We start from the raw sequence: 11,869 nt of genomic DNA on the forward strand, positions 1-11,869 counted from the left end.
GTAGACTAAGTTTCAAAATATACAAAAAGATCGAAATAAATGTCTCCATGTATTCCTAAAATACTTGTTTACACTTACCCTACAATGTAAGCAAGTGAATAAATATGCAGTATTGCCACACAAGCTGATGGTCTTTTTCATTGTGATTTGTGAGCGAATAAAAACAAGTACAGTACAGCTGATATGTTTTCCTCATAATTTTAATATTATTATCAGCAAAACATTATTTACAGTTTCACTGCATCTCATTGTTACTTTTTTCTTTTCAAAATTATCTGACTTTTTTTTTCCAAAATAGAATTTTACTAGTAAAACACTACAGAATAGATACAACTGCATTGAAAGGAATTGCAATTTAAAAAAAATTCAAGGGAGGTGAGAGCCAAAGCTAGAGTATATGACAAAGTATCAAGGCTGTTAAGTGGTTCAACACATCACAATTGGTTCAACACATCACAGTAGAAGTTGAGAGACAAAAAAAAACTATGTACATCAAGCAGTAGTTATTACTAGCCTGATGTTAGAAATCAGAAACCATGGCAGCTGTGTGAGCACACTAACCTGTCCTAAGACTTGCGGGAGACCGTCAATTCATTCACTGAGCGTGGTAGAATTACATTCAGAGTGCTATCTGGAGGGGAAACACGGTTGAAAAAAATACAAAACGAGTCTAACTATGACTAAAAATATGGTTAATTTCAATAGCGCCACTACTCTTGTAATATACACAAGGAGAGAGGGAAAACACTGAATTAAACCTTTACCGCTGGGGATAAGCAGAAACAGGCAGTAAATATGCATTTATTTACAGCACACATGGTTAACGGCTGTAGTGGAAGAGGAGAACCGCTGAAGTTTACCGAATCATATAGAGGAGGCGTTGGCGATAACATGCAGTGTGTTCAGTGCTCCACCTAAGCCTTGACGATGGAATGGAACAGAAGCTAGAAGATCAGCGCACACCAGCTCAGCATAGTCCACTTCTCTCCTGAAGTCCCAGTTAGCAGCGGGTTAGCTTAGCACAGCTAAATTCAGCTTCTACAATGTCCAAGCTTCTCAACTTACAGTAGCCAAATTTAGATGTACACTAACTCACAAAAATGTTGGACTTGAGCAGTGAAATTTCAGGATGAATCCAAAATGCACAGTAACCTTTACCAGTGAGCTTAATTTGGTTATCTCGAAGTGTCAAACTGTTTCACGGTTCAGTACTTTTTGCTAGGGATGGGCGAGTAGTGGTCACAGGTATTGGTATTAGGCGATACTGGCCTTATTTTAAGGTATCGGGTACTCACGGAGGCTGCCAATGCTGCCAGGGCGGGGGTGGGGGAGGGGGCAGAGGTCAAGTAACTTCTTAGCAGTTGATGGTGCTACTCTGCAGCAGATTGGCACATTGGTGAATCATCATCTTTATCAAAATGTTCCATTGTCATCAGTAAAATTGTATAGATCAAAAGAAGCACAAATATCTGTACTTGGTATCGGTGAAGACTCAAAGAGTGAATACAGTATTCATATTGGTATCTATCTTGGAAAAAAAAGTGGGATCGAAAATCCTTACTTTTGCTCAACTTGTGGATCTGGTACAGGGAGCTGAACGGCAAAATTCACAATTTCGATTTGTGGATCAAAGGCCCGTTTTGAATTTTGCTCTTAAAGGGGACATCATGGCAAAAAAAAATCTTTCCAATTATACATGGTCATTTGATTAAAACTGTGTTGGAGGAATAAGAATCACACAGATGAATCCATCCATCCACTTTCATTCATGGCAGAACTCTGCCAGTTTAATCTTATACCGTCCTCTGCTGTCCAATGAAATTAATGTCAATCTTCCCTCAGGTTTGCATTGTGAACGCCACGAGACCAAAGCCAGAAAACCGGTGAACTGTGAAGTTCGCAATGACACGGTGATGTCATTTTCAGTCAACAGTAGAGGGCGATATGCTTTTTTTTGTTTTGTTTGTTTGTTTTTGCACAATTATTACTTTCTCTTGGGGAAATGCGTGGGGGTTTACCGTGTTACCCTATTTGGGACACATTAAGAATTAATAGTCCACCTACATGGTTAAAGTGCATTTTAGTTCCATGCTGAAATGTAACGTCAGTATCAATATCCCCCACGTTTTGGAAGGAGTCGTCAAACCCTGTCAAAGTGACCATGGTTACCCCTCGCTCCTCGAAGATCTTTGTAACAGCAAAGTCAAAGGGTGGTGTTGTCTGACACTAAACTAAGTAAGCATGCTAAACTCTACAGTGGCAAGAGTAGGCGTTCGAGGGAGCACTGATTGCTTCACTGGTGTCACATGAGTATGTCCAGGTCGTCCCCGTGGTCATCCTCCTCGGTTACCCGCAGCGATAGCACTTCCTCGTTGAGGAACAGGCCGCTCAGACGCTCCTTGCGGGCCTGACGCTGTTCCTTCAGCTGACGCTTGCGCAGAGCCTTCTGCTGGAGCTTGCGCTGTTTCGAACGCTTCTATAAAGAGGCGAGGAGGTGACCAGAGACGCTTAGCAAAATACATTTGGGTCGGCGTATTGAAAAAAGCAGTCTTACTTTGGAGTCTCTGATGCGTTCGGCAGCGCTGGAAAGATTGCCATCGCTGTGGGCTCTGCTAATGTTAGCAACACTGCTTCCGCTGCAGGCAGAAGCTGTTCCACCTGGAGGACAACACGACAGGAAATTTGTTCATATAAAAGCTTGACTAATTTAAAAATGGGTTTAATGTTACCAGGAACATTGCTTAACTTCAATTGTCAAAATCTGATTTAAAAAAAATACCTGTATATATATTGAATAAGAGTTTTTTGGGGTGTGTTTTTGTATTTGAAAGAATTTGAAGCCTAAACTCTTTCATATGGCAAAAACTAAAACCGACACATCAAATTGCAAGAAGTCCTTTGGGGCACCCCGGTGGCGACCATACCTGCGACAGAGTTGGAGGCCGTGGAGCTGGTGGAGGAGCTGGCCGAGCTGACCATGCTGGCGTTACTGCTGCTGGCCCCGCTGACGCCGCTGGCGCTGGCGCTGCTGTGGCTGCTCCTCTTCCAAGCCTCCCTGGTGCTGCTGGCCCTCTGCCTCGGGCCGTGTTCTCTGATGTAGCTACGTACCTGGGGATGGCGCGTGTACACACCAATGTTTTTTACGTCCAAATCCTTCACTCATTTCTTAGGGCACTCATCATGATGTAAGGATTTTTATATGGTGGGCAAGATAGTTCTCTACAGTTACTCAGTCAAGGGAAATATTGTACTTGAACACTGCCCGGACATGCCACGAATTACACCGTACCCAATCAACGTCAACATTATATTGTTTTGGCCAAATTGATTCTACAAAATGAATATAAACAAAGCACTGCCCAGCCACGATTTGATGATTTGTTCTATGACTAACAATGCACTAATATTCACTCTTTCTATTCCCTTTGGGCATTTCTAACAACAGTTAATAGTCTTGACATATGTACCTCGTCACTTGATGGTTAAAAAAAAAGGCAGAGAAATTACTTCTTTTTTTAAATAGACAGAAACGTTTTAGGGACACTGGATTTTCATGTTTTTTTTTTCTCAATGGATTGAAATAGTGCAGAAAAGATGAAACACTGTCCTACAATGGTGGCTACTTCTATTTTCAGCTCATTTGCATTGGTTGGCCCACCGTAATGTGTTTTCAACAATAAGAAAACATGTTCTACTTTAAATCACTCCTTTAGAAACGTCCTCTCCTAAACAGTTAAAATAGCATCTTTGATACTGATTATTTGCTTTCTCAACTACTGATTAGCCCAGCAGCTTATTCAAAGTTTGAAGATATTTTCACACCACAACTTGCGAATGCTTGTTGTGCTGAAAATCAAACAATACTGTGAAAATGGTTTACAGAAAATCGCTTTTCTGTAATTTTGAGGGAGTGGGGGTATTTTTCAAATGGGCAAGATGCATTGTGCTAAATATTGATGGTGCCATAAAAGGGAAAATCTATATTTACTCCACCTTCTAACATCACACCAAAATAGTATAATTGGTGTTTATTACCATAATGGCACCTATTGCACAAAAAATGAAAAGAATCCCAATTTTATGGGACAGTGTTTCGTGGCCCACCTGCTTGAGTTTCTCATCAGTGAGACAGTTGAGCTCAATGATGAACTCGCTGTCCGTGGGGGAGATTTGAGCACATGGGTCGATGATCTTAATGATGTCCAGTTGCTCTCGCAGCCCCATCTCTGTGCTGACCTTACGACTCAGGTACTCGATGTATTCCACCTGAAAGACAAAGCAGGTGTCGGTGTGCCACTTGCTGGTGTCCTGACATATGAACAAATCTGCCAGGTTTCAGTAGCATTACTTGTTCATCATTGGTCATCGCGCTCCACGGCAACTCGTCCAGGTTACGGTGAGGGTGGGCGTGGGGCTTTGGTTTCCTTTTGGGAACCAAACAAGGTGAATTGGGGATACTCGGGATGATGTCAGACAGAACATCACTGTTGCTCGTGATGTCACTTCCTGGCAGCTGGAGGATAGATGAAGAATGTGAGGAGTTTAGCAACGCACACAGACCTCCAACAAGGCCAAACACGGTAACCGGATTATCACATATTTAAAAAAAAAAACTGACCATTCTTAGACATGGACTGTAAATAGGTGTGGACTTTTCATTTACTCATATTGTATCATTAGGGATACACCCTCCCGGACATAAACATTTTCATTGTTTAGTAAATTGCTACGGGTCTAACTATGAACGAAAGTATGCTTGAAGTAGTTTTAGCTCTATGTATTACTCAAAAGCTTGGTGGCCAAGTTTACTTCATACCTGATCTTTAAAGAAGAAGCAATGACCGTCCATCGTGAGTGGTTGTTCATTAGAATCTGTTCATTTAAATCTACACCATCACATATTTCTTTCGCAGGATGAGACAAGACCCCTTTACATAGTTTTGTTAAAACGATTGACAAAGCTCTTGTGCCACAAACCAACCTGCCACTCAAACTCGCTATCTGACCAGTCCCAGTAGGTGCTGATGGAGGAGGAGACATCACTGCAAACACTGCCCTCGGGAAAGAGGTCCAAAGACGTCAGCTCTTGGTCATCCAGCAGGGAATAGCAATCATCCTGGTCACCCACAGATACAGAAGAGAAGAGCTCCTCGCTGCACTCGGAGCTGGCCACGCTTGTGCCACAGGAAGTGAGGTTCCACCTGCAGATCAATAAGTCAAGGTATCAATTCACGTGGCAAATCTTCAGAAATGGAATGGCGAAAAAAAAAGCTGAGTATGATACATGTACAAGGCTTCAAATGGGAATACAGAGGGTCGTCGATCTGTGATGGAGATCCATTCCTACTTCCTGAATTTCTATGCACCACACAACATGCTGCCTTTGCATTTGTTTTTTCAGTGCTCCAATGGGTCACCACCACAGGAGAGAGGATTACTGCCGGCTCCCTTGCTTCATTTCTTAGTGGAACTCTGCAGCTTTTGCTGCAATAGACGGCAACTTAGATCCTCAGTGACCCATCTTGGACACTCGCAGTTATCCTCTGGCACACACTGCATGACATTCAAAGCTAGAACCAACAGTCTTAGAAATCGTTTTATTATGAGAGCTCTGATTGCACTGACGACCGACAACTGTACATTTACGAGGAATAATAATAATAACAATACATTTTATTTATAAGCGCCTTTCAAGACACCCAAGGACACAATAACAAAAAACACCAAGCAATACGGGTTGAGCAGCGGCAGCCAAAACACGCCAGCGTTCACTCAACCCGAAAGTCACATAGAAACCACAAGTGAAGGAGAGGGGGAGAAAAAAAACACGCTCGAACTACCCTCATTTTGAGGATAATTTGAGTGAGGCAAAAAACTCCTGCACAAGCATATGAAAGTTACAACAGGTCACAATGAAGACGGTGAATGTACTGTTCCTCTTTTGCATTCTTCATTCTAGCATACTTCATTTACAACCAGGGTCCTCTTTTGTCATTTGGTGTGTGAGTTTTTAGAAATTTTGTGTGTGTGTGTGTGTGTGTGTGTGTGTGTGTGTGTTAGCCTTGGTTGCTCTCAGTCCCACTTGGACCGACTATGGTATGATGTTCCACAGGGTTCACTTTAGGGGCCCTTGTTGTTTTCATTGTATTTGCTGGCAATGGGTTGCATCTTACAGAAGCCTTGTATTTCCTGCTATGCGAATGACGTTCGTTCTGACTGTCATTAATAGTGTATGTCCAATTGAGCAAAAAGGATGCTTTCTCCTAGAATGACGTCCTACATGTTATGGAAGCCCCGCCACTCCCCATGTCTATAATTAGAACTTGCCCAAAAACACATCTTTATTCTGTAACTTTTCACGTAGCATGAGACAAGGCATTGTTTTACTGTTTGATCGTGTTTGCTGTTTTTGTGCTTCTAACAATCTTTATTTTTGTAGGTCTAATTTTTACGCCATGTAATAATAATTATATTAATACATTTTGTTTATAAGCGCCTTTCAAGAAACCCAAGGACACTTTACAATAACAAAAAACACAACTTTGTACGCAGGCAAATTTGTTTTTGAAGTGCTCTATGAATAAAGTTCAGTAATATTTTAGAATAGAGACGAGAACATTGCTCCAAAACAATTTTGATATGAATTTGTTAGCATTATACATAAAAACAAAACAATAAATATAGAATGTATTGGGTGTCTACATTGCTGGTGTGGAGTCAGGGGCATTCTGATTCAAGCATGATTGACAGCAAAATTGAAGTGCCTCTTAGTAAATGTTAAACTGGGGTCCTCCAGAGCATAAAGAGTTCCACATCTTCACAAGGTTCCCTTGACAATATTGTACTCACCTGTTGCCATGGAAGCGGCGTAGGGGGTCAGTCCTATGACAGGATGAGAGCTGACAGCTGAAATCACTGACATCCAGGGTCCCCACATCGCTGAGGTTGGCTCTCTGTGAGAGAAGAGGGAACGGCTCCTCTGGGGCCAGAAACTTCTCATACTCCTCTGGGGCCAGAAACTTTTCATAAAGAGAGTCTGACATGGTGTAAATGTACCTGAGGAAAAAATATTCATGGTCAATAAATACCACCAAACATATTGCATGAAGCATTGCATTAAGTTCAATTCGAATATTCATCCTATTTAATTATAGCTACATAATCAATTTAGAAATGTCCTCATAATGACCTTTAGGACAATAATTGTTCTACGCTATGCAGCTGTTTTACAGGACCGCTTATACGTTAAACACATATGTGTAAGTTGCTGTTTTAACGTTACCGTTTAAAATCAATCAAAACAAATCTGCAGCCGTTCAGTCAGTATAATAGAACGACATATCAATATTGTCGATAGTGCAATTTTCGGTCAGTTATTGTTTTTATCAGTAAATCATAACGTGTTGTTTGTACACCGCGCTGGCCATAATCGTTAGCTTTCTGCTATTGCTAAATGCCAACGGGGCGCTGACAAAAGCCATCAAATTATACCAAAGTGATATTGCTGACCTACAAGTATTTCTAAACATATTAACTACACATTAAATCGTTGAAATACTCAGACAGAAAACACCAACCTATTGTCGTTCAATGTCTAAGCTTTTTCCGCGACCTCCATTTGCAAATCCTACCCACCGACGAGTTCCATCGCCAACGCGAGAAATGAATCATCGCGAGATTTACAGTTCACAAAATCATGTGACGTAAGGCGGAAGTTGTCACTTAAAAAAACATGACTGACATGACTGTTATTACAGTTTAGAGGCTATTAAGTACAACATTGAAGCCAGTATTTAAGAATGTCTTTGACCCAAGAAAAGGACACCAGCTTTTTGGGTGGCAAAATACCACCTGAAATCGAGTCGATGTCAAAAAATCTAAAGGATGTGGCGCAAGAGATGTTTCGAAAATTACTGAAAGGTACTTTGCTCGTTGACAGTCATTGGAGAGTACAAGGAAATCGATACCATGTTGATGTACTGTGTATGCAAGCAAATTCTGTGTTTTGATTGTGCATTCTGTATTTTTAGCTGTGGTGAATGCCCTAGAGGGGAAAGACTGCAGGGACACTATGAAGTCAATAGCAGAGAACAGTGTCTTTCCCCAGCAGAAGCTCAGTCACATTGTGGCTGGAATGTACAGATTGTTGGCCGAGGCTGTTCGGATACCGCAGTCATTACTTAAACAGGAGGTGAGCCTGTTTTCCATATTGAAAATTATTACGGGTTACACCTCTGGTTCAAAATGTGATGGATTAAACGTTTAAGTACCGGTACTCAATTTAAAACAAAAAACAAAAAAACAACGTTTTTTGGCGGTCAGAATTATTTAGTGACGCTTGGAAATTTGACCTTTTAAAACTGAACGTTTTTCAAATTCACACTAAATCTTAAATTATGTTTATACATTATTAGTGTTACTGTATTATTGTTTCTCTGAGTTGTTCTTTTTATTGATGTTTTGAGGTACACAAAGCTGTATATCAAAATCCTGAATTGCACCTTTATTTGTATGTCTCCTTCTGTTTGGGTTCTTGTGTATGTACAGGTATTTTACACCTTAGACAGCTGGCCAAAATAAAACCTCTCCTCTCCTCTCACATGAACACTTTGAGACAGTAATTCATGCCTTTGTCACATCCCGGCTGGATTACTGCAATGCCCTGTACTTTGGAGTCAGCCAGTCCTCCATTAAGCGCCTTCAGCTGGTCCAGAATACCGCTGCTCGCCTCTTGACTGGTACTCGTAAGAGGGAGCATATAACACCTACTTTGGCATCCCTTCACTGGCTCCCCATTCCTTTTAGAGTTATTTTCAAGATCCTCCTCTTTGTTTTCAAATCTCTGAATAATCTCGCGCCACCTTACCTCTCGGAGCTCATCCGCCCCTACACACCTGCCCGGCGCCTCAGGTCTGTGGACCAGTCTTTGTTAGAAGTACCAAGAACTAAACTGAGGCTCAGAGGGGATCGAGCCTTTTCTGTTGCTGGTCCATCTCTCTGGAATGACCTCCCACTGAACATTCGGCAAGCCTCCTCGCTGCCCATCTTTAAAGCCCTCCTCAAAACTCACTTGTATTCTTTGGCGTTCGACTCAGCATGACTTAGATTTGTTCTTGATTTTACTGCTTGGTGCTTTCTACCGCCTTTATTACCGATTCGTCTTACTGTTTATTGTGTATGTTAAATCGCTCCATGTACAGCACTTTGTATGCAGCGATGGCTGTTTGAAAGTGCTCTATAAATACTGTTGACTTGACTTGAGTTGTTGACACTGTACTGTATATAATTTACACCATTTGATTTCCACAACACTGCTCTTAAACGTGTCCCATTAAGGATGTTTTAATCCCATTTGATTTGTGAGGTTTTTTTTTTATGTCACTTTAAAAAAAAAAATTCCAGACGTGAACGCTTACAGAAGTAATTAAGAGAAGAAATAGTGCCAGAATGACTGCCATTTGTTTTCAGTACGTATTTGGAAATATTTTGAGTAACAAAATAACAATAAAAGTGCCTCTTACAATAACATCAGAGGGGATTTTTTTCAGTTCACAGTGGAGAGCTCATCTACCTCACAGTCAGACTGGTCTAGCAAATCTCAGCTCCAGTCTTTCTTGTGGAGTATGCATGTTTTCCCTGGGCAGATTGTTTTTATGTGAACTTTTTTCAACTTTATGTTTGGTGCAGAGTTGTGTTTCTACTATGAAAGCAACTGTCTCATAATACGTATGTCCCTTTTGTAGGCCTTTAAAGAAGATCTTCGAGAACTAAGGCTAGTATCAAGACTTGATTACACCATGTGGATGTATTGCTTCAACTTTCCTTACTGTTTGTAACTTTATTGTCTTGACACCAGGATACCAGAAGACTTTATCACAGATTTCTGCAGTGTGGTTTTTGGAAATCGGTGTGTATTTACAATTCATTTTTGTTGCATCTTGTTTTGCCTATCACCCTGTCAAGAATAATACAAATACATCTGTGGTAATGCAGATGTTGGAGCAACTGTTGAGAAGTTATGGTTTATTCCTCTGTAAAGCGTAATGTGTCATAGCCTACTAATGAATAGCTATTGCTTGCCGGCTGGTGAAATGACCCACAGAGAGCATATGCAGATTGAACATAATTGGGACAAGGGCAGACCCCTGAGGGACACCACAGGAGACGGGGAAGTATGACTGGAACTGATTGTGCTACGTAGCCTCCCTCCACATTTTCATAGGTGGGATTGAGGTCTGGGCTCTGAGGGTGATGCTCCAGTTCCAGTTGTGATGTACACCTTAGGTCATTCTCACATAGGAAAACTCAGTGACAACCTAAACCTAGACTCGCAGCAGATGTCTTCATGTTTTTCTTAATATGTCAACATAATTTATTTATTTAGTTTTAATACCATTCGCTTGAACAACTGTAGCCGTACAACTCTGGAAGCGGCAACTTCTCAGAGGGATCCCCATCTGCCTACAATACATGAATTTAAATGGAGAGTGGATGTTGCCATTTCTACAAGGTACACTGCAAATGAGGCTAAACAACTTACATATATTTTTCTGCTGTGGGTCTTGGAGAGTAAATTTGACGCCTGTGTCTCCTCAGCTCATTGGCGAGAGCACTGCAGCCTTCTGTCTTGATGCACCTGAAACTTTCGGATGGATGTTTTCACCAATTTGAGGTACCCGTACTTGGATGATTTGTTTTAAATTTGATCTGGAATTTGGGCATTATCCATGTGCAGTAAAATAAACCACGTTGTTACTATGGAAACAATTCAGCAATATCAAAATGTACATTGTATTATCATTGTTCCCGCGCACACGTAAGGCACACGTAAGGCACACGTAAGGCACACGTAAGGCACACGTAAGGCACACGTAAGGCACGAAAGTTGCAACATTTTAATACAGTTTATAAACTGCTTAACCATTGTGCGGCATTATAGAATGGTCTGTAATATAATGTACTGTATAAATTGTTACTGTCACCAAGTCTGAAAACTAAAACTCAAGCTTTCTCGAAATGAGTAAGATACTTTGGTCGTTAGGGGGCGCCACACTCCATTCAAGGCTCCTCAGTACAGGTTGGAGGCTGATGCATGAATTGAAGGCTTGTGCTGCAGCACCAAATTGCAAGTGTTATTCAACCAGGTTGCAGAATAGTAGCGGAGCATAAATGTCTGATGTGTACATTTATCAACTAACATGTTATTGTTTTCCTGTCCAGGTGCCACCCGCTAAATTCCAGGAGCTGCGCTACAACGTGGCTCTAATCCTCAAAGAGATGAATGATCTGGAGAAGAGGAGTATTCTTAGGATCCAAGACTGATAAATGCTCCAGAACTGATGACAGCGTCAAGAGTGTTAAGAGAACTTGATTTCCTTTTTCTTACTTGCTTCTTACGTCTTCATTCTGTACACAAACCAAACACAACATTAGGTACACCTAGACAATGTAATGTGGCACTGTACTATTAAAACAAATGCAACCTTTACTTAATGGTTTGATTGATGGATAATATGATGGCAATGCAGATCTTGTCGTGATCATATAGGACGATTACAGTACTTCATGATGTTTGTTTGGGTGTCAGTAGCATGTGTACATTACCTGGTGTCTTGGGGTCAATATAACTTTAACAAAGCCAAAACAAAAACACACGTGTGTCTAAGAATGAACATGAGCATGACTTTTTGTTTTGGTTGAAACATGACTCATTTTGAATGTCACTCTGAACATGACCTTTTACCAATTAAACCACATTTTACTAATATAACAGTATAACAGAAATTCTTTCTTTCATAATACAATATTGCTGGGAATTTATGTTCTCAAGTTCCCTTCAGTATTTGCATCTGTGTTCTTGGATTAGACG

General features: G+C 40.9%; 2 protein-coding genes across 3 annotated transcripts; one reads left to right on the plus strand and one right to left on the minus strand.

Annotated features, from left to right (window-relative positions):
* Positions 1 to 179: 179 nt before the first annotated feature.
* Positions 180 to 7,712, minus strand: fam199x (family with sequence similarity 199, X-linked). Of its 2 annotated transcripts, none has more exons than XM_052075216.1 (8): positions 7,578 to 7,712; positions 6,850 to 7,056; positions 4,982 to 5,201; positions 4,349 to 4,513; positions 4,105 to 4,266; positions 2,925 to 3,108; positions 2,555 to 2,649; positions 180 to 2,476 (listed from the first exon to the last, which is right to left on the minus strand). In XM_052075216.1, exons 2-8 carry the CDS (start codon positions 7,041 to 7,043, stop codon positions 2,303 to 2,305), a joined length of 1,194 nt encoding a protein of 397 aa, XP_051931176.1. In that variant the 5' UTR covers positions 7,044 to 7,056; positions 7,578 to 7,712; the 3' UTR covers positions 180 to 2,302. The 2 variants fall into 2 exon arrangements, with proteins under 2 accessions (XP_051931176.1, XP_051931168.1); XM_052075208.1 differs by having other exon boundaries at positions 2,555 to 2,658.
* Positions 7,693 to 11,488, plus strand: commd5 (COMM domain containing 5). The gene is made up of 7 exons (XM_052076449.1): positions 7,693 to 7,920; positions 8,031 to 8,191; positions 9,744 to 9,772; positions 9,857 to 9,907; positions 10,415 to 10,510; positions 10,597 to 10,672; positions 11,221 to 11,488. Exons 1-7 carry the CDS (start codon positions 7,800 to 7,802, stop codon positions 11,320 to 11,322), a joined length of 636 nt encoding a protein of 211 aa, XP_051932409.1. The 5' UTR covers positions 7,693 to 7,799; the 3' UTR covers positions 11,323 to 11,488.
* Positions 11,489 to 11,869: the final 381 nt, after the last annotated feature.

This window comes from Hippocampus zosterae, chromosome 1 (genome assembly GCF_025434085.1).
Source record: "Hippocampus zosterae strain Florida chromosome 1, ASM2543408v3, whole genome shotgun sequence".
In the NCBI taxonomy this organism is placed as follows: domain Eukaryota; kingdom Metazoa; phylum Chordata; class Actinopteri; order Syngnathiformes; family Syngnathidae; genus Hippocampus; species Hippocampus zosterae.

Excerpts from the sequence above, each read along its gene's own strand:
- fam199x (XM_052075208.1), bottom strand. The coding sequence starts at position 7,043 with ATGTCAGACTCTCTTTATGAAAAGTTTCTGGCCCCAGAGGAGTATGAG. Across the intron at positions 4,267-4,348 it reads CGATGACCAATGATGAACAA|GTGGAATACATCGAGTACCT; the intron begins GTAATGCTACTG and ends TTTGTCTTTCAG. Across the intron at positions 3,109-4,104 it reads CTGATGAGAAACTCAAGCAG|GTACGTAGCTACATCAGAGA; the intron begins GTGGGCCACGAA and ends CGCCATCCCCAG.
- commd5 (XM_052076449.1), top strand. The coding sequence starts at position 7,800 with ATGTCTTTGACCCAAGAAAAGGACACCAGCTTTTTGGGTGGCAAAATA. Across the intron at positions 7,921-8,030 it reads GTTTCGAAAATTACTGAAAG|CTGTGGTGAATGCCCTAGAG; the intron begins GTACTTTGCTCG and ends CTGTATTTTTAG. Across the intron at positions 9,908-10,414 it reads AGTGTGGTTTTTGGAAATCG|CCGTACAACTCTGGAAGCGG; the intron begins GTGTGTATTTAC and ends GAACAACTGTAG.